This window comes from Dermacentor albipictus, chromosome 1, assembly GCF_038994185.2.
Source record: "Dermacentor albipictus isolate Rhodes 1998 colony chromosome 1, USDA_Dalb.pri_finalv2, whole genome shotgun sequence".
Taxonomy (NCBI): domain Eukaryota; kingdom Metazoa; phylum Arthropoda; class Arachnida; order Ixodida; family Ixodidae; genus Dermacentor; species Dermacentor albipictus.
The window spans coordinates 462,645,005-462,667,811 of record NC_091821.1 but is presented as its reverse complement, the minus strand read 5'-3'; the positions used below and the strand labels follow the sequence as shown (position 1 = coordinate 462,667,811).

Sequence of the window (22,807 nt, the reverse complement as noted above, 5' to 3'; positions counted from 1 at the left end):
GACTCAGGATTCCAGGCAGCTTGTCAGCCACCCACGAAGCAGCAGCATCGCTGTCTGTGGAGGCAGATTCGCTGCTGATTACTCTTCCGACGACACCATGCCGGCTCTTAAATCCCTGCAGCCACCCGTTGCTTGCCTTGAAATCATCATGGCCCAAGATACACGCAAAATCCTTTGCCTTCTGTTGCAAGATCGCGCCACTTATGGGTACATTTCTGGCTCTCGTGTCCAAAAACCACGTGAAAACTGCCTTGTCCACATCAGTGTATGTGGACAGCTTCAGTCTTTTTTTCTTCGAGCTTGTTCCCGACTCCACTGCGTTTCGGATGCTGTGTTCCGCACTCAAAATCGTTGATAGTGTGCTCGCTGGAATGCTGAAACGGGCGGCAACGTCCTTCTTCTTCTCGCCCGCGGAGACTGCATTTAAAATTGCCAGTTTGTCTTCAAAAGACAGAACTTTTCGTTTTCTGGCAGTAGAACTCATCACGACCAGCGGACGACGTTGTTAGAAGCGGAGATGCACGACTACATGCCGACAGGCAGGCCTAGCACCTCCAAAACAAGTCGGACAAACCAGTACCAGAGCACAGTTGACACACGCACACGTGCAGAACAACACTCAAAATGGCGAATGCAACGCTTCCACAGAGAAAGAAAAAAAAGTGACGCATGTCATTCGTCATCGTCCCTCCCCCTCTCCCTTCCCGCGCCCTGGCAACCGGCTATCAGCGTTGCTTTTCAAGTGAATTCTTACACATAAGTGTGTCTAAGCCGTTGAAACAAATAAAAATCACTAAATAAGAATGCTTGTCCTCAAATCCATACGAAACAAAATAAATCTAAAAGAGAAATCAGCTGCCGATACCAATGCCGCCTGGTGTCACGCTAGACAAGCAAAGCCTGAAAAGACTGCTATGTTAGGCACGGAGCGGCGCTAGTTGCCGCCATCATCATCATCATCGCAAACTTTGCTCAGTCGCGGCAATCCCTGGCGTTCGCGTAGCTGCTGGCTCCTTACAATATTAATATTCAATAATCCGGAGCATTTCTTCGGCCGAATTTTCCTTAAAAGTGCAAAAAGTAATGACTGATCAGCTTTGGGAATTCGTTACATCAAGGCTAACCGCCGCAACGCGTTCGTTACATCAAGGTCGAAAATACACGGGCTTCAATGGGGGCAGCGTTGGGGAATTCAAAAACTTCGTTAAATTCAGGAATTCGTTACATATAGGTTCGTTACATCCAGGTTTAACTGTAGATCTGTGCTGATTCGGCACCAGACTGTAACTTTAGTCCCTGACACCCTTGATGCAGTGCCAATTAGCCAGTGTGGCCGTCACCAAACTTCACAGTTGGCCGATGTAATTGGCTGCAAATCATCGCGTAGTGCTTGCCAGTAATATGCTTGTACGGGTGCCTCATCAGTGATTGGCCCTGAGATCACATTCGCAGGTTAGATTAATGGCTGTTGAAGTGGTATGCACTGAAGCAACAGGCTGCGTATCCAGCATGATCTGCATGCTTATCGGCGGATAATCAGCCTGATTTACACATATGCTTTCACACTTTACGAAATATGTGCTGCTTTTGTTGCTGTTCCCTCTGTCAGCATTGCATTATCATTTCGATCAGCTGTGGACTTGGACAAACCTTGTCCTGACAGAGGCAGCCCCATCCCATGTGGCACCATTGTGCGAATTGCACTGTTCGGGTGCTGTGTGTGCGATCCTCACATTCTGTCGACGTGGGCAAGCACTTGCAGTGACAGTCCGCTACCGTGTCAACTGGGTCGGCCCATTTGGGGCGTGCTCGGCACTCCTCTCGCGCCAAAAACAAAGTGAAACGCTCGATTTGGCAGCATAGAGCGCGAGGGGCTCCGCAGCGCACGCGACATGTGGCACTGCGCAGGTCTCCATATCAAATATATTGAATATTAAAAAAATCTAATAGTAGACATTCAATTTGCAAATCGACTTTAACGTTCACTATTCCATTTTATTCGGTGATGTTTTAGTATTCGCACACCCCTAGTTATAACCAATAAATCAGTTTATCATGGATCTTTATTAGTATGTTTGATGTATGCACTTTGATATTGAAACTAAAAAAAAAAAAAACCCCGCTGCCATTATTGCTCTCTGAAAATAATGCAGAACCTTAAACGCTGAGAACCAGCATGACACCTGGGCCAGAGCAGTAAAATTGGGCAGTGCCAGCGGCACATTGCAAATCTTGGAGGTCATGTTTTCGGATAAGTGGCATATCTGTTAACCACCAGGTGCCGGAAGATTGCTTTGATAGTACATACCACATTTTTTGGTGTAAATGTTGCACCTTTGTATAAGATGCAGGCTATTTTAACTTGGACAACGTGACAAAGCCTTGTTACTCATACTTTTACACTCACTACCTTTCCATCACAAAATGTTGTACTCCCCCATTTCAGGGCAGCACTCTTTCGTAAACAAAATCTTGCTGCAAATTTACCGAACATATCTTTGTAGCACTGAAACCAAGTTTGCCACTTGTGCTAAAAAAAATATACGTTGTATAAAGGAAACTGGGAAAACTGTTTTTTATACCTCTAAACAGCTTATCAAGCATTAGGCAAGCTGAAATAGTCTGAAATCCAGACTTGCTTTTGTGGAAGTTTCAGGTTCACAACAGAGGTGCCCAGCTGCTGCACGAATACTAGCAGCAATAATTTAGTGCGCATGAAACCACTGAGTGGCTCGATCGACGACACTGCACTTGGCACATGGCATTACCACAAACTTGCTCTGCTCCCCCTCTTTCCTCTTGCTTTCATGGTAGACAGTGCTAATGCGCACTTTCACTTGCGTCCGAAGCATACATCTTCGGGTGCAAGTGGTAACGCGATAGAATCTTATTGCACTTGGTCTTCGTACCGAACATGATGCTGCTTTGATTCGCTTGAGATGTGCATTCCCTAGCAGCTGCATATGATTGAACTATGTGACCATCTGAGCCCACAGCAGTTTCCATTTATTGTCTTCGTATTCCTTTGTGGCAGCAGTGAAATTTTTGTCATATTCAGGCTGTCTACCAACCGGGAAAACCGGGAATTCTCAGGGAATTTGAATATTCTGGAAAAACTCAGGGAAAGCTTAGGGAATTTGTGCTTTTATCAGGGAAAATTAGCTGCAACTTTATTGAAAGGGAACGAAAGTCGTGTCAATGCTGGCTCCAGTAACAGAGGAATTTCAACGTATCGTCACGGACGCCGTGTCATCGGCATGAGGTATTGCCAGAGTAGTCAACGACCGATTTTCCAGACGCCCGATTTTTCGTACATGCCCTATAATTCGCATTGCTTTGCGGCACCACCACGTACTCCATATCGTCAGTGTATATTGCCCTGACTGCATGTCTCAAATGGCATTAATCAAAGCCACCACCGCTGCCATTTTTATTATCTCGCTGCCTCGAACCTGCACTCTCGCACGCAGATCCGCTGGCAGCCGTAGCCATCACTGCGGCAACGTTAGGCCTAGCTGCTTCTACGTTCGCTATTAAGCTTCTTGCCGTGCGGTGCTGTGTTTTTCATTGAAAGAATTCGCCGTTGTCGGCAATGGCACCGGCTCCGCCTTTGTAATCCTCGCGATTGGCTTCGAAGCTCGCAATGCACAACGCGTTGCGCAATGCGTCTCCGAAAGTTAGCTTTGCCTTAGTACAGCAGTGTTACGCGGTGAAGGATAACAAGCGTGGGAAGGAGCAATTGTCAAGGGACACAGTATGTATTCCTTAATTATACACGCGTGCACCCCATCTCCTGTCACAGTACGAGCACCGATATGCCTAATGAGTGTACTGGCAGGCCTTAAGAGCAGTTAAAGACATGCATTCATTTTTTTAAGGACTGCCCGATTTTTCAGATGTTTTTGCGGCCCCTAGGGAGTCCGAAAAATCGGACGTTGACTGTACAACTGACCAAGATGATGCTTCAAATGATTCATGGGGTGAACGCGTGGCAGAAGGAACATGAGAACAGAAAGGACTGACGCACCAAGGAATTAACGGGAAGGGAAGCGTGCCGCCACCTCTTTGAAGGAGCTTGAGCTCAAAAAACAGTGTTGGCTGACACCGAGATGTAGGTGTCCCTCATTGAAACCAAAATAAACTCTTTAAAGCAGTGAAACCCAACACTGAGATGTTGTGTATGGGCTGAGAGTATGTTGGGACAGTTGAGGTTGCATTTCCAGCTGCAGAGAGAGAATCTTAGTTGTGACAAAGTTCAGGCCTCATACCGATAAGCTTGCTATCAGTTGATAGAAATAGCTCATATTCAAAAATATTTACTTATGTATGCATCTCTTTTTCATTCGTATTTGCAAATGTTAGACACAATTTGGAATGTATTTTGCCATTTTTTCGCTATTCCCTCTGTTTTCTTTTTAAATAAGATAGATATTACTCCTTACTATTCAAACTGGATTTAGTCATCTTTTTGTTTCAACATGCCTACTAGAGAGTGACAGCACTGAGCAACATGGTGTCAGCCTGCCTTGACATAAAACAAAGCAGGGTGTCTACCAACCTGGAAAACCGGGAATTCTCAGGGATCTTTAGTAGTCTGGAAAAACTCAGGGAAAACGCAGGGAATTTGTGCCTCTATCAGGGAAAATTAGCTGTCATCTTATTGAAAGGGTCGAAAGTCGAGGTAATGCTGGCTCGAGTAACAGAGGAATCGTAACGAATCGTCTTTGACGCCCTGTCGTCGGCTGGAGGAGTTGCCAGTGTAGAGTCAACAACCGACTTTCCGGATTCGCAATAATTTGGACGGCTTCGCGGCATCACCACGTGCCCCATAGAGTGAATGTATCAGAACGTCTGAAATTTCGGACGCAAGAGCTCTTTGCTGTCCGATTTTTCGGATGTTCTGCATGATCGCAGTTCCGAAACGGCATTAATCAAAGCCACCACCGCTGCCATTTAGATTACCTCGCCGCCTTGAACCGGCGCTGTCGCACGCACATCCGCTGGCAGCCGTAGCCACCACTGCGGCAATGGAGGCAACGGCAACGGCCTAGCTGCTTCGAAATTCGCTATTAAGCTTCTTGGCGTTCGGTGCCGTGTTTCTTCATTTCTCCGCTGTCAGCAATAATTTTGGCTTTGAAGCTCGGAAAGCACGACGCATTCCATAATGCTGGTTCCTGAAAGTTAGTTTCGCCTCAGTACAGTTGTGTCACGCGTTGAAGCATTAGCAAAAGTATTGCGGTGAAGCTTAACAAGCGTAGGAAGGGGCAATTGTCACGGGACACAGTATGTATTCCTTAATTTTACACCCGCCCTCTCCTGTCACAGTAGGAGCACCGCTATGCCTAATGTGTACTGACAGGCATTCAGAGCTTTTTCAGACGTGCCTGTGTCGATTTGAGCCCTTAAAAGCAGTAAAAGACATGCATTTATTTTTTCGAACTGCCTGATTTTTCGGAAGTTTTCGTGGCCCCTAGGGGGTCCGAAAAATTGGACGTTGACTGTAAACGGACCAAGAGTATGCTTCAAATGGTCTGTAGTGTGAATGCGCAACAAAGGGCGCACGAGAACAGAAAGGACCGACACATTGAGGAATGAACGGGGAATGAAGTATGCGAGCACTTCATTGAAGGAGCCTGAGCTTAAAAAACACTCTTTGCTAACGCCGATATGCAGGTGTCCCTTATAAAAACCAAAATAAACTTTTAAAGCAGTGAAACACAACACTGAGGCGTCGTGCGCGGGCTGAGAGTATGTCAGGACAGTTGAGGTTGACTTACGAGCTGTTGAGACAGGCTCTCAATTGTGACAAAATTCGGGTCCTCATACCACTGAGCTTGTTATCAGTTCGTACAAATAGCTCATATCCGAAAATATTTGCTATTTGCTTCTGTATGCATGTTTTTATTTGTATTTGAGAATGTCTGACTCGATTTGCAATTTCTTTCGAAGACATTTTATTTGCTTTGCATTTTACTAACCACTCCCTTCTATTCTTTTTTTAATAACGTAAACACTACTCCTTAGTATTCAAATTGAATTAAGTCAGCTCTTTTAAAATTTTTTTTTCATATGCTTACTAAAGAGTGACGGCATTGGGTGATATGGTTCCAGCCTGAAACATAGTTACGCATTACTCAGCGAATTTGGCAACGGCACTCAGGTAAAACCTGGAAAACTCAGGGAATTTGGAAATGCCAACTTAGTAGACACCCTGCAAAGTTCTGGCTCATTCAGAGAGTTTTGCAAAGGTGCTTAGGGAAAACCTGGAAAACTCGAGGAATTTGGAAATGTCAACTTGGTAGACACCCTGATATTGAAATTATATACATATAAACACTTCGTTGTGTTGAGGTTCTAAATACATAGTTTTCTATGAACAAAAAGATATAAAAAGGTAAATGCTTTGTTATATTGAGAATTTGCTAAGCACTAGGTTGCGGTACCAAATCCCGGCCACGGCGGCCTCATTTCGATGGGGGTGAAATGCAAAAAACACCTGTGTACTTAGATTTAGGTGCACTTTAAAGAACCCCAGGTGGTCAAAATTCAGAGTCCCCCACTATGGCATGCCTCATAATCATATTGTGGCTGTGGAGCATAAAGCCCCATAATGTAAATGTAGAATATCGAGAATTTCATCATATATAAATTTCATTATAGCATTGCATAATTAGGTTCCTGAAAGTCAGCTTCGCCTCAATACAGGAATGTTAGGCGGTGAAGCATATTGGGAGTATTGCGGTGAAGCTTAACAGGCATGGGAAAGGGCAATTGTCTTGGGACACAGTATGTATTCCTTAATTATACATACATGCACCCGCAATATCTTGTCACACTATGGGTAGTAATATGTCTAATGAGCGCACTGGCAGGCCTTCAGAGCTTTTTCGGATGTGCCTTTAGCGAAAAAGTGTTTCCTCAAGCAGTAAAGCTGAATGTACCTCAACTTGGTTGTATGTTTCAGGAAGTGGCACTGGCGTAATTTTACACTATGTACTTCCTCTCACATGGAAATGTAAAGTCTACTTTGCTGTGTGGCGAGAGTCCACGAGATGCAAAATCTGGATGCAGCAGGTAATCCACATTGCTGCCAAATTTTCATTGTTTTAAATTTTGCCTTTGCTTTGTCACTCTGTTGCATTTGTTGTGCAGCATCTCATGTGCTTTGAGTAGCTTTACTGATGAATATTGTCGCAAAGATAACATGCGTCATACTGATGCTTCTTTTCCTGATGATATTTAAAATATGCTTTAGAAATATGAACTAGAAGTTAACGCTCCTGAACGTGCTCTTGCTATACTTATAAAAATATTTTCTTGTGAACTCTTGGCACTGCTCTATCTGCAGCAGACTGGCTTTTGTGGCTTAAATTTTGCACTTGTTCAAAGTACAGCGCCTTCAAGGTTGTTTCGCTGGCTTATTGTCTGCGTGTGACTGTGTGGCTATGTGTCATGGCTCAATGGCTGCTGAGCATGAGATCATGGGTTCAGTTCCTGGCAGGGGCAACTGCATGCTGATCAGGGCACAATGCAAAAATGTTTGTATGTTTAGGTGTATGTTAAAGAACCCCAGGGCTGTGTCAGAGTTATCCATAGCATCTCTCGTATACCCTTTTTTTTGCTTTGAGATGTTAAACCCTTTGATCATTGTTCAATATTCAGAAATTTAGTAGAAAAAGCTGATGGCATCTGCACAAGCTGGATAAGTGCAGCCGTATTATTTTTAGGGGTGTGTGAATGCTCAACTATCACTAAATCGAGCATTCGAATAATTTGATTCATGAATCGGGTATCTATTATTAAATATTTTGAACGTTCCATATATTCGGTGTAGAGATCTGTGCAGTGCCACATGTCGGGTGTGCTGCAGAGCCCCTCATGCTTGATGCTGCCCTAGCAAGTATTTCACTTCACTTTGTTCTTGGTGCAAAAGGAGCTTTGAGTGTGCCACGGACTGGCTGCCCCGCTGGACGCTGCAGTTGATTTTGTCACTGCGATCGCTCCCTGATGGTGGCCCGATGCAAGGATCGGGTACGCAGCACCTAGGCACCGCAGTTTACAGAACGCCACCAGGTCAGTCAGGGCCACCTGTGTTGGTACAAATTTCATACCGGTTAAAAGGACTATTGAAACGATAGTGTGACGTGGACAGAGGGAATGGCAACAAAGGCAGCGTGTATTTAGGGAGAAAGCAGCATGTGCAAAGATCAAGCCAATTAGCTGCTGATGGGTATACAGATCGTGTTGGATACACAGTGGTGAACTTCACACTGTTTCAGCAGCCATCAATCTCTCCTGCACGCGTCATCTCAGGACTAATCACCGATGAGCCTCCTGCATGAACATATTAGTAGCAAGCATTCCGTGAGAGCTTGAGGCCCCTTACCAAACTGACCAGGGGCGACCATCCGTCGCGGCCAGCCTGCCTAGGCCATTAGTCATAATTGGTGCTGCTTTATTGAGTGTCGGTTACCAAAGCGACGTTTTCATGCCAAATTGACACAGATCTATTCACAGCAGCCATGTGACACTTGGAAAGCTGACAAACTGCCTCGCAAACAAAAGTGAGTGTCTGGGAAGGCAGTGTGCAGAAGTTGTTCACGGCTGCCCTCTTTGCAACACACCGTTCGGCGGCCTCATTCCCAGCGCTCTTTGTAGACGCACATCGGTCTCTTTTTTGTGGCCTTGAGCAACCCATCACAAGAGTAGCTTTAGATTTTACATATTGAGTGTGAAAGTGTCAAGGCCAGTTGCATGCATTTGCACTGGCGGCGAATGAACTTGGGCAAAGGGAGTGAGCATCGCGTGAACTTGCCACTACCTTCCTGATTTCAGAATCCTTGACAGGTCGCAAATCATGCCGAACCTAGCAATAAAATAGTGCGGACGGTGCTTGCTCTTTACTGTCAGTGCCGGCCACGCCCAGAACAGTGATAGTCGCATGGTGCGCATTCCTTTCGTCTGTCGCACAGATTGGCTTTATGATAACCCACCTGCCGTAAAGATGGAATAGCCCTTCTATATATAGGGCACTGTGGACAACCACGTCTGGTGCTTGGTCCATCGTAAGTACCACAATTGAAGCTAGTGGAATCTGTGTGAATAACCAAAATTAGATTTGAACTGCACAACACGATGATGTTCGGTAGGAGATGCGTTGTGGGCAATGCCCCATTCCGCCATAACCATTACAGTGCAAAGCATTGAAGGGGGAGAGGGAGCACCGCAAAGGCCATGAAAAATGACTGTTGATTGCCAACAACTCCACTTTTGCTGAATGCATTGAAGTATATCTTGATGTGAAGTATTTGTGAAGTAGTCTTTCTTGACGTCAAATGCATTTCTTGGGTTCAATAAGTTTTTCAGGACCTCTTTAAGAAGAGCAGACCATATTGTACATCTTGATTGCTGTGTACCTAGGTTACTGATAGCTTGCTATCTTGTTATGCAATGTGAAGAGACTCCCAAGCATGTGCAGGGCTGTATTTTCTTGCCCAACATTTGTAAGCATTCAATTGTATGAAAATGTTCTAATGTGCAATATTTGATTCCATATTTGGCTTCTTTCAAAGTGAAAGCTCTACTACGCCATGTATCTCAAGGTCATCAATCACGTCGCAATGACCTTGAGCTGCTGAAGCATGTGTCGGGTGTGACATCGTGCCACGTGATCCGCTGTAGAGAGGCGTCACAGCTGTGCTCGCTCTAAGCCTCTCCACTGCAGTACCACATGACTAGGTGAGGGTTAAAAGGCTAAATGTAGTCCGACAGACCGTAAGCACGCACACACGTTTCGTCATGTTGGGTCAAACAACAGTGTCTATAGTTTGACCGATGGTTCGATGCACTGGCACACTCAACGTAACCGTACGCAGCCAATGTGCTTTGATGCACCCGGCGTCGAGCGACACTCGCCCGCATGCCGGTTACGTCGGACTATAAACTCGCCTTTAGCAGCTGTTTTGCCGGCGCTTGTTTGCTCAGTTTCGCCATGGATGGTGCGCCGGCTGGGCCGTCTGCGCGTGTGCTTCGGCGCAAGCGATTGGCTGAATCCAGTCATCCAGTAGATATAGCTAGATGGCAGGCTGTGAAATCTCAAGCAAATGCAAAGTTGCCTGCTTAAACACCGGAGCAAAGGGAGGCCAGATTAGCATGTTATAGAGATGCTTACCAAGAGCAGAGGCGTGCCAAGATTGAAGCTACTGCAACCACCGTCATCCTTTAGCAATATGAACAGCAACAAGGAGAAGGAGACAAAGCCGTTAATACAAGCAGCGGCACCCGCAACGAACATTTGACGAAGCACACCCTTCGGCTGGCGACAAGCTTGACTGCGATGGCCAGGCTTCACCGCGACTTCACGGACAACCTGTTTGGCAGCGTGTTTAACCTGTATGAAAGTCTGTGGCCTAACTTTAATGAAACACTGTGTGCATATTCTTTGCAAAACCAAGCGAAACAGACCTGTGGTGACTAGGTTTACAAGAGTTAAACCTCAGCCAATTTTTTTTCTTGATTTGATTTAGTACCCAATTCGAAACGTACTATTAGGTATTCGCACACCCGTTAGGTTAATGTTGTTCCATTGAAGGCAGAAATATTCACCTGTAGCAAAGTGCTCGCAGATTTATCCCCAGGTTACAGGTGAGCTGTTCCCTTTTGAAGGGTTGCTAAACATAATTGTTAATATTTAAGCTAGTATGCTGATTGAAAACTGCAAGAAATGTTGCCCAAACCATCAAAACGTCGAAGCCCTGTGCCTGCAGGAGGTGCCGAAAGTAGCCCACATCATGATGTGAAGTTTCTGCAGCCTACAGAATTGGAAAGGGCCAAAAGGAAAACACAAGGTAGCGGCTGCCATCTGTTGCTGTGATGGAAAAACCAGATTTCCTAACTGTTTTCATCAGTGCCGCGGCTTGATGGCCCCATTGATGGAACAGTATTTAGCATTGTCAATTTAGATGCAGTAAACACTCTGCTTGTGCTGGCCGTTACAGTTGACTTTATGCAGCCATGAATGGAACGGATGGCGAATGCCTGAGACACGACGGGCCTAATCACCACTTTCATCAACATGAGAAGACTTACCTGTCGGGTATGTGCGACAGGATTATGCACCAGTGCAAATCCTACTCTCCTCTGCCCTACACTCGCCACATCTACGCCCGGGAGTGGTTTCTCTTTATACTCCTCTGTGTGAGCTGACCCGACGTGACCTACACTTGCCATCTCTATGCCAGGGAGTGGCTTTTCTCCGTATTCCTCTGTGTGGGCTGACCCGATGTATCCTGACAGGGCCCGCTACCAGGGAGCAAGAGAGAATGAGGTTATGCTGATGTTGGGTGGTATACGAAGGCGACCGAAACGCATGTGGAGACGCATTTCTTCCCTTGCACGCAGGATCAGCACGCCAAACTTTTCTGTACATTTTGTCTTGGAGTGCACCGCTCACCTGTATTGATGCATTAAACTTCTGTTATTGTTTTTACATCACCTCATCTTTCCTACCGAGCCCTCTCCTATGGTCAACCTGGTTTGAGCGCCAAGTAGACACTGTTGAAGGTCGCCGAAATCCCGTCCCCATAATGATTGGTGGCAGGGACGTAGAAATCGGAGAGGAGCGTGAATATGGACTCGGATGTCAGGTGGCTCCTCCCATGCATGAACTGCAGTGAGATGTTGACGGGGAGCACACTGTGCGTCCTCAAGGAACGAAAAGTAAACGCATTTGCCATGAATGCGCTTGCCGCTCGCACCATACAAGGAACTGAAAACCGCAAAAGATCCCTCGATGATGTGTTTTTGATGATGAACAGTAGCTATTGCACTCTTCAGATGAAGACTTGGCAAAGTCACGTCAAGGCAAAGCTGTTGCCCACAGCTGACGTTGCTGCCCAAAACCTGACAAGTGAGTATGCCCAGTCAACTTGTGAAATTTACTCTGAATTGAGCCTGAGCAACCCCAGGAACATTGCATTGTTGTACAATGGGTCACGGATGACCCGCAGGCATCCCTCGCACATCAGCATTGTCAGCGTGATTGAACTGCGAATGGCTTTGTATCTTAGACTATGTTGTTGTCCTTAATCATTGGTGCACTGTGTGTGAGCCTGGTCACTGAGGAAGATGACCCTTCTTTTGAAGATTGGAAGTCCGAGAAATCTGGTGAAATGGAACTGGAGGTGTCCGTTACTCTTTTAAAGATGTTCCTTAACAGCCCTACCGTCGCTACACCACTGTGCTGAGTGATGGGGACAGGTGCACATACCTTGCATTGCAAGAAAAGAAGGTGTACGGGTGCGTCGAGATTGATAAGGAGGATTGTGTGAATCGTGCAAGAACGCATGCGAACAGTGTTGCGGGAGATTGTCACAAAGGCTCTCGCTTTTGGAGCCTTGGTAGGAAGTCCTGCTAGCAGATAGCGATCCTTATCACACGACTTAGCTTTTACTACGGGTGGGTGCTGATACACAAAGGATATGTGGAGGGCATGCACAAGGCAGTGATGGCTGAGTATAGTGAAACCTCATTAAATGCTGGTTGGCCAGAGCTTGGAAAAAGCACGTACTAAATGGTAGTACTGCTTAACCGAAATAGCACGAGATCGTCCGCCTACCTGTCAAAAATGGAGCTCAGATAGAGTGGGATGAAGGGACAAAAATGTGTAGTATTTATTCACTTTGCACAACAAAAGCCTGTTATTTTCATTTGATGCTGTGGTGGCCTAGCAGCGATGACAGCAGCCTCAAGCTTACTGAATCTGCGAGTCAGCTTTTCAGCCAGCCCCTTCTTCTCGGAAAACACACCACATGGCAGATTCCTTGTTAGCATTGCATATTCTCCGTGCACAGGTGCAGTGGGGCGGCAGCAGTCACTGGGTGACTTTTTCATTCTGGAGTGCTGTTCTCGTCATGACGACTGCGTTCATGAGGCTGACGTAATGCACAGCTTTTGCCACTGTCGAGCCCAAAGTACCGTGCTGTCACTTTCCGTGTCGTCGTCATCACTCCCATTAGGCAACATTTCAGCAACAGACGCAACAATGACAAAAAGTCGAACCTCGTAGCCAACATTATCTTGTGGTTGCAGCGGCGCTGCTGAGCAATTTCTTCACATTCTAAATGCCACACACGTAGTCAACAGTAGATCCCTGTCACATGCAGTCGCCAACTTCTTCATGCCACGTTCAATAGCACGAACGATGTCAAATTTTTCTTCCATGATGAGCACCTAGTGTGTTTTATCCGAGCTTTGGCATTAGGCGAGCACTTGCTTGCACAATACTGAAATGATGTTGATGGGTAGTGGCTTCACGCACAAATGCACAGGGCAATTGGAGGCCATCGTTGCGATCTCTGAGGCTTGTTCTGATGGGTGGCCCGATTGAGACAACACATCGCCGTGATTGCGCGACGAAAAGTGGGAACACTATGTGCTAACTGATACGTATGCGGTAAGCTGGTATGGTTTATGCAGATACAAAATGCATTATTTTCAGCGGCCCCTGAATCGAAGTTTGACTTTACTACTTTTAAAATGAAGCTACTGTTTAAGTGGGTACAGCTTAATGAGGTTTTGCTGTACCATCACATCATCTCCAAAAGCATTGTTGCAAACCTTGCACTTTGCCCAACAGGCCCCAACGCCTTGCGTTGCCAAATGTCGAGTACGCCAGGGTTAGCACCAAAACACCCTTGCAACCTGCCTCGCTCATGTTTGCCAGGCTCTGCTCCCTATATACAAGCACTTGAGTGACAACAAACTGCTTCGAAGGTGCGAACAGGGAAAGCCCCGAAAGAGCAGTGAAAGCCTCTACTTAATGATCTGGTCTCACGCGCCAGAGGAGCGCCATGCCTTGCTGTGAACTGTAAAGGCAGCTGGGGCCAGTGCTGAAGTTAAATGCAGATAATGTCAGTGTCTGTACTTGTACTCAAAGAGCTGAGCCTCAACTCCAGCAGACTAAGCAAGGATCGCAAGACTGAGAAGGATCAGCGGTGAATGAAGGTTTCAACTTGGAAGCATGCATACATCGAAAACATGCGTCAAGCCCCGAAAAGCTGTCTCACAGGCAACAATTCTCAAGTTGACTATGTGCCAGGGGCATACTAGCCTGTTACAATCGTAACATGTAAATACTTCATGACATTCATTTATAAATCAATTAATCAGTTTTTTTCTCGATTTCTCAAAAACAAAATAGCTTTTCGCTCGCCCTGCTCGTTTGTAGAAACAATATCGCAACATCTAGAACATATAACGCTGTAACTTCCTTTCTTTTTTTTTCTGTGTGAAGCTAAATATGTAATGGTTAAAGTGCTGCAAGCAGATTTTTTATTTTTTATAAATTTTCTTGCTTTTGCTCTTGTTCCCTAAGCCATACTGTAACACAGAACTTTGATGAGCTGATAAATTACCAGTCGTTCTAGGATTTGAAATTTACTTGAATCACTCCTTAGACATTCTGCTGCCCACTCATGCTATAATTATAGCTTGCTGCCCAGATTTCCTTTGCCCGTTTTCTTCACAAATAATAGTTGTGGACTTTTAGTTATCTCCATAGTTGTTTGGCATCAAGAAATAATTGCACTTTTGAAATGGACTGAAAGAAGAAGAAACTGAAGATATTGTGCCTTGTAATTTATCTAAAAAATGTAAGATAGCTCTAAACACTGTGCCCCCTTTGAGCCTGTGACAGCCACATGAAATGGTGGTGCTATGCATTGGTCGCAAGTTACAAAAAGAGAATTTGAAATGTATACAGTGAAACCTCGGTACAACGAAGCATGATTTAACTAAATTTGCAGTGTAACGAATTATTATTTCCTGATCTTTGTTCTGTTGAAAACTATATTTTTGCCATTTAATGAAGTATTTCAAGACACAGTTTCGATTTAACAAAGTTTTCGGCCATTTCAAGCACTTTTTTTGTGCCTGTATTGCTGGTAAATCTAGCCAGAAACCATAAAATGTCCGCTATAAACGTCCGCAAAGCTATTTGCAAGAGTCCTATCCAAATGAAAAGTTCAAGCGACAAGACGTCCCCAAAGTGCGCGTGCCTTGGGACGCAGTATGCAGGAGACAGTGCTGCACCATTTGTGCATAACAACCTGTGCAGGCGGTGGGGTGCACGGCAGCTCCAAGCACTCGCAGAAACAAGAGTCCAGACGATTTTTTCAGTGCAAGGGGCGAGCGCACGGTAACATGATCAAGCATGCTCTGGAGGGAATCGGGGGACGCATGCCAATCGCCGTCTTTTTCTAGCGGTGCGCATCTCTTCTCTACCCTTGGTATAACTGCGCATGGCTGTCCATATGCAGTCTATGCACCGTATCAGTGGAGGTGATTTGCGGCAAATGCGAAGGTCGAGCCGAGATAGTTGATGCCTTCATGCGCATTTTGTTCCCATGCATCTAGTGTTGGCAGTCACGTAATCTCATGTTTCTGAGGCATTGAGTTCGAGCGGTGCACATAGCTATTAACACAGTGAAGGGCAGTGTGCTACACAGTTGCTGATTAAGGGCATCTGCAATAGTGTAATTATGAATATTGTAATGAAGAGAACAGAGACAGCTCCCATTCACTAGGCCGGCTGTTCTGTTCTCCTCGCATCTTCTTCCTCCTTTTCCTTGTCCCGTGTTACCGAGCTTGTGCTTTCATATCATTACAATATGTATATCAACTTTCTTTTTAAAGCGGTAGCTTGCTTGCAGAGCCTTCTATTTTTATGGGTGAACGACGTGGCCTTGGAGTTCCATGCTAGGTCCAAGTGATTTGTTTGTTGGAAATTTTTCAGTGTTGGAAAGTATTACTTTTTCACAAATAATAAATTGTTGAATGTTGAACGATCAAAGGATGATAATGTAAGGTGATGTGGAAAACTTTGTAGCAATGAAGTGCAGTTCGTAAACGAGCTTAAACAGTCAATCAAGAAAAAAAAAGAAAACAGCAGATTCTGCATTTCCTGCAGTTAAACGCAAGTCAATCAAGCTAATTGAATACCAAAATACATAAATACATGAGAACATGCTAAATATTACATAGATACAATTTCACTTGCAGTGAGAAAGGACAGGGACATACTAAACGTTAATGCACACACTATATCACTCAGCAAAGATCAGCTTTTAGAGCTGATCTTTGTAATAATGTTGTACTTCATGGCTCAGGCAACTTTTGTGTGTCGGAAGGACGATGATCAAGACCGTTTATTGTTCTCAAAGCACATCATTGCTGCTCAAGCTTAAAACAGCTGATGAGAATGTGTTCTGCGTTCGTGAAATAGCCGCAGCATGCAACAAGGCGTAGCTGAATGGCATATACATCATTTTGAAACGCATAGTCCGGGTGCACTTCCGCAGTGGATGGGTCGAAACTTGGGGCTTAACATGATTCTAAACCTGAAACTACAGGGGGTGTGAACCAAAGTTTCCCATGCCTTATAGGTTTTGGTTCATTCACTCTGGAGTCTGCCATGGCAGGACTTATATGTACTGATTATAGCATATTGTTTAGTGTATTCGTTGTGTGCGTTAAGTTCGATGCGTTTGTTAAAGGGCACCTAAACCAGTTTTTTTTCAAAGTGGAGTAAGGAAATTGAAGTGAAAATAGGCTATGTGAGAAATAGTTGGCCACAAAAAGTACTTCAATGCATTCATCAGAGGCGAGGTATTGGCAATCAAACACGGCCTCCGCTGTGCTCTCATTCCTTCTTCAATGCCTTGCACTTCAAGGGCCATGGTGGAGTGGGGCGTGGCCACAATGTTCTGCCTTCTAAATGTCACTGTGGCCCGCAGTTCAGATTTGATTTTGGATCTTAACATAGACACCACGACTTCCGGTTTTGGTGCCTATGACGTATTAAACATAAACCAAACACGGTTGCCCTCAGCGAGCTGCAGTGCGCTTAGCCAATGGACTCTTGGTGGCACCCCGCGGCGGCTGCACTATCTGTGCCATGTAGTCGACTGCAGCGTTATGTCGGCTATCAGCCAATCGGAGCCGTCAAAAAGAAAGACAAAATGAAGCGTCCAATGGCAAAAAGAGCGTCCAGAAGAGAGTGAGGACAGGGCCTTCTGTGGAAAAGAGAGCATTTGAGAGAAAGATGACTTCGTGATTGGCTTGTGAGCTCCGCGCACTGCATATGACAGGAAAACTTGGCTGAGATATTCGCAGCAGCATATGCTACCTGCAGACTATGTTACTTCACCAAGCCTGAGATGTGGTTCAGGGCCCCTTTAAGTTTCTGTTGATTGGCATTCGCATGAAATTTTTTTTCTCCATAAGGAATTGCCTTTTTCTACGGAAGTTTTGCATGGGCAAATATCTGCAAGCGCTTGACACTATAATGATCTGTACATTTTCACATATTAAAAATGTTGCACCATCCATAAAGTGCGAAGCATTTGTAGCCATTTCTAACTGAATTTCGCTTGTGGCAATATTCACAGCATTTACCGCACTATCAACAATGGCAACAAAAAGTATGAGCAGACAATCTGCACATCAGTGTCTGAATTTGTGCTTTGCGTATTCCTTTGGTGAGCGATTGCTTCTATGCCTTTCCAATATTATTTGCTGCTGCATGTCTTCCTTGTTTTTTTTCTTTCTGTACCAGCATGTGGCCGGCACTCGCTAACTTCTATCGCCTTGGTGCACACTACAATGGGTGTCTTGCTTGCCATTACATCTCTACCGCTTGCATTTCATCGGCATCTTCTAGTGGACCAGCTATCCTTACGCAACAGCAGTACCACTATGCTGCTTCCAGTTAACTACAGCTGTTTGTGGTGTGCTCGTTCATGTTTTACTAGTGGTTGAATAGTTGTTTGTACTGACATTGGTTGTCACACAGGTATATGTATGTGGTTTACCTGTTTGCATTTTACTAGTGGTTGAATGGTTGTTTATAATAATGCTGGCCTGTCACACAGGTATTGACATGTGAAGTTCTTCAGGCAATTGATTCCCATTTGACTGTACTGCATTTTTTTATGTGCTCCTTCTGTAGTTTTTGAGGTAATAGTATCGGATCTTGTGCCGGTTCATGAATCATATGTAAAAATTTTTACAGATGGGAAAGTGCATTTTAAGTTTGTCCATCATTCCGTTAACACAACCTAGCATTCTGTAATCAAGTAGTATTATGCCCTTAGTGTAGACCATTGTGCAGTGCCTGTTGTGCTCAAGTCATGGGGTTAACATTGTTGAATCTTGAGCAATCAAGCATTTATGGGACATAAAGCAATATGTGTTTTTTTATTACATGCTGCGATTTTACTCATTTGTTGCTTGTTTTGTTCCTACTCAAGAGGTGTGAGATGTGTAGTTCACTTGTAATGTGTTGTGCCAGTCCTATATTGGTCCTTGGTGAGACTGATGGTGTCTAAATTAATAAACAAATTAAATTCCCGCCATGCGAATGCTCTGCGTGATTGCATCTCGCCAACTGTCTCAGATTACTAGTACTTATCATTTTGGTCCTTCTTGAAAAAGAAGGGTAAAAAAAAGCCGCACAGTGCTTTATTTTTACATGCACTTCACGTGTTTATGGAAAGCATCTGCACTGGTGTGATTTTCGGCTCCATGACCCAGCTAGTGGGCCCATGTGATCATCACTGGTCTTCAGCATTTGCAGCCTGCACCAGACATTACATCACAGTGAATTAGCTCCCTTTCAGGCCTACTCTAGCCACTGCACTAGCCCGCGTAGTCAGTAACTCGTGGCTCCAGAAGATTTCAGATATCGTGACGTTGTTATGATGTGACGTGTAGTGGGGTTCAGTTCTGCTTAGCGTGTTACTGGTACCTACAGAACCTGGAAAATGAGTGACACTCCTGCTGTTAGCGTTGATTCCATGAGGTAGCATGTGAGGGTTTATGATTATCAGCCAGCTGCCTGCTTCTAAGTCATATTGCGTGGCACGTGCACTTGAAAGGAGGTTCTACATCTGGCGCTGGCTAACACTAGTGAGGCCAGATAGGACAGGTTCTGATTCGTTATAGGTAATGGTGCAATGTGGATATACAGTTCAATCCAGATATAACCAATCTGAAGGGGATCACAAAAAGTTCGATATATAGGTAATTTGATATATAAAGTAAAAATATTTATACAATTTTCATGGGGATTTTACAGCTGTTCGTTCTACACAATAATTCGTTATATATGGGTTCGATATATCCGTGTTCGACTGTATAAGCTTTAAGAAAAACAAAACACTCGCGGTTTCGCCCGAAAGGCGAAGCGTCGATTGCGATAGCAAATTAGTAGGCAGCTCGCAGAGTAAGGATAGTTTTATCGACCATATGAACTTGTAAGCACCCGCGCACTAAGTTAACACGCATGGTGGCACGCGCGCATAAGCAAACATGAACACATCTCACTCGATGACCGCGCACACTCGTCAAAGCGCTGGAGTAAGGAAACTCGGTAGCAGCAGCGAGCGAATTGACCATCGTGTTGTTTCTCTCTCGCCTCAATGTGAACTAAACTTGCAAAACATAGCGCATGCGAAGGTACCGGCACTCGACACATGCACTTTCTCCACATCGCAGATCGCTTTGGAGTAAGCAGCAGCCACTGGACGCTGGAGTAGAACACCCCTCTCCTCCTCCCCCCCCCCCCTTGTCTCGAGGACGACGAAAGACGGCGCGCTTCCACCCCGCCTTTCTCCCTCGGGCATGCGATATTGACCCGCAATCGTCGGCTGACCCTCCCAAGCTTTCACTCGCGCATACAGTGTACGGCGCGCGGCGACATGTTTGGACGTTATACCGAATATCGCGGCGATGACGAAGGCCGAAATTCGCTGGAGTGTCCATATAATTGGTATTGCAATAAAATAGTAAGTAGGTGCCGACAAAGTGCTAGTCTGTAAAACATGCACAGCATGTCACCACCCCGTTTATGGGGGATGCCAATAAATCTCACCATCATCAGGGCCAATCTTGTACTCGTACAAAAATACCCAAGAAGGTGGACGGGAAGATGGTCACCGCGGTAGCTTAATTGGTAAAGCACCGTGCGTGTAATGCGGACCATGTGGGTTCGGCTACCACCAGCGGCAAGTTGTCCTTTCGCCCACTTTCATTTCCAACACGCCGTGGTGGCGGTAGGGGCTACGGCGTTGCGCCACTAAGTCCGAGGGCGCGGGATCGAATCCCAGCTTCGACGGCCGCATTTCGATGGGGGTGAAGTGCAAAAACGCCCGTGGTACCGGGCATTGGGCGCACGTTAAGGAACCCGAGGTGGTCAAAATTAATCCGGAGTCCCTCACTACTGCGTGCCTCGATGATGAAATCGTGGTTTTGGCACGTAAAACCCCACAATTTAATCTTCTAATTTTGACTTCCGTTCCCCATTTTCCTTATTATTTCTACATTTCAATTAAGCTGTTTCCCGTGTGCTTTCTGTAGCTTCATTGCCTTTGCTGATGTAACTAAACTCGACCCCCATCGTGTCCCCTTACCGCACTCCCTCGCTCGAGCGCCTCAGCTTACGCTTTGACCGTGTCATAAAACCGGAACTCTCGTCAAACCGTGATTGCGCACGCACACCGCCACACAATGGCTAGAACAGCGCAGACAAGTGACCTGTTCGTACGCGTGCGGAAATTCTAGTATGCGGAAGTTTACGTTAACGCCTTCAAAAACTTGAAGGCCCTCCTTCGTGTACCACGGTGCCCGTCCGCTACTTATTTTGTTAATTACGGGCTTCGTAGTTTTACGAGACATTCTTTGGGACTAGTATCTACAGTGGGTGTACTCTGTGAAATCCTTGCTACATCAACGAATTGCCAACGGAATGCGTTTCATAGCTTCACCTCCTGTGCAGGGTGTAACAGAAATTTCTGTTCACGCGAGTGCGCCCTGCAAAAAAAAAAAAATTAATAGCGGGTTTTTGGGAATTTCGCCAAGCAACACAGGCGCCTACGACTTGAGCAAACAACTTCCGCCCCTTATCACTGTCCGTGGATCGTATTATTATTATTATTATTATTCATCTTGTGTGCGAACCTAAACAGGCTACCGCTGGGATGGCATGGATATCGCTGTTTTTTCCCCGTGTTCACATGCACGAAGCTCGCCCAAGAAATGGGCGCAATGACGTTCTTTTGCTTACTTTTGCACTCAGTCATTTCTATTAATATTAATAAACGCCTAACTAGCGGCTAATGTATGCTGCTAAAATTCACATCACACTTGTGGGAAGATTAAGAGAGCGTCGCCAACCGTCCCACATTTTTCCCTATTCTTTATTAACAGAACCTTATAAGGCGCACGTTAAGACAAGATGATTTGGTATTCTAGAAGTGAGATTCTACCAACCATTCACTGTCTTTGAATGTTCTCTTATAAGTAGTTTTTTTTTCTTTTTCCACCTTTCTTATCGCAGCCACCGACGCAAGGTGACCCGCAACGTGAGCATCCTGGCTCTGCAGAAGGAGCGCCAGCATCGCGGCTGACCGCGCCCAGCTGCCGTTCGAGCTGCTGAGCCACAGGCTCGCTCCGAACGTCACGTGTTGTACAGCTTCGTTCGTTTTGCGCAGGGGAAAAGAAAACCTCCGCGTTGTGTTTTAACCACTCCCACGGGAGTCCTCTTGTTCTGCTGTATTTATGCGTTCTGCCGGCCCGGCCCTTCAGAATAAAACACAGTGTTTCGTTCCTTGAGCCGGAGTAGGCTGGTTTTCTTTGTTGCAGTTACCGGCACCGCCACTTGGGGGCGGCGCGAACCTCGCCCTCGTTAGAGTGGTACGAAGAAACAAAGCAAGTTAAAAGAAGTGCGTAAGCAGGCGTCTAGGTGTCATAGAGATGCCGAAAAGTTAGGATTACACGAAGTAGGTGTACTCTTTGAATTAAACGAGTACCGAAGAAAGAAATGAGCGGCTAATGAGCTGTCCGAAAAAAAAAATTAAGTGTACAAGTGAGCATTGGGTGCATGGCATTCGCAAAAGAGTGAAAGTAGCGCCGAAAAGTCCGGAACCATGTGTAAGAGCACTAGGATCACGAGCTGTAATTTGCAAAGGTCGGCTATGAAAAATGTACGTCTTCGAAGGAGACGACGTGCTGTGGTATACGAGACGTCATTCATTTATTCATTTTTGTTACCCTCAGGCGTCAGTGACATTATAGAGGGGAGTGGTACACATGCAGAAGCACTTAATTACAGGCGTTGATAGATTCCCGTTAACACAATGTTCACTAAGGCAAAAATGACTAAAGAATAAAATGCAAGGAACAAACACGTTAACATAAACATGAATACAGACTTCTTTTTTATTTGCCTGTGAATACTGTATCTAGGGCAACAGGAAACTGGAAGTGGCTAACAATAGACGTCACTGATTCAGAGAGGTTGTTCCAGTCCTTTGAGGTCTGGGAAATAAAGCATTGAGCACATGTTTGTGTTAGGCACGACATAGTTCCCACCTTTAGTGCATGAGCAAAGCGAGATAAATTGTACGTTGGAGGACGAATGAGCACAATGCGGTTGTATAACTGGTGAAACATTTGCGGCGAAGGGTGCGGCCGGGACGTAAGCTGTAACGATTCCTTCACTAATGTTATGCTGGCGGTGCGATTGTAGTTGCGTAAAATGAAGAGAACAATTATTTTTGGACTAGCTCGGAGGGCAGAAGTTAATGTCTTAGTGTTGGTTCAGCAGATTTTAGTTTACTGCGAAAAAAAGTTTTGCACAGGAGTTTTGAACAAACAAGCAGAGGTTACGGCGGAGGTATACGGAAGAGCAGTTAGCGTTGCTAATTATTTTGCTGACGTGCAAACATCAACAAAGAGGTGAAATTACGCG

The 22,807-nt window shown here is 45.4% G+C and overlaps 1 protein-coding gene across 8 annotated transcripts in view; it reads left to right on the top strand.

The window, feature by feature from the left end:
• LOC135905587 (tubulin monoglutamylase TTLL4-like) overlaps positions 1–21,669 on the top strand; it is a 94,582-nt gene extending 72,913 nt beyond the window's left edge. For 3 of the 8 annotated variants that reach the window (XM_065436524.1, XM_065436526.2, XM_065436525.1), the window contains exons 19-20: positions 7,934–8,073; positions 17,615–18,411. In XM_065436524.1, coding sequence (XP_065292596.1) covers positions 7,934–8,073; positions 17,615–17,817 — 343 coding nt within the window. In that variant the 3' untranslated portion in view covers positions 17,818–18,411. Of the gene's footprint in view, positions 1–6,964; positions 7,075–7,933; positions 8,074–8,972; positions 9,001–17,614; positions 18,412–21,394 lie in introns of those variants that run through there. The other 5 variants (XR_010565414.1, XM_065436528.2, XM_065436529.1 and 2 more) reach the window with 5 other exon arrangements.
• The last annotated feature ends 1,138 nt before the right edge of the window (positions 21,670–22,807 follow it).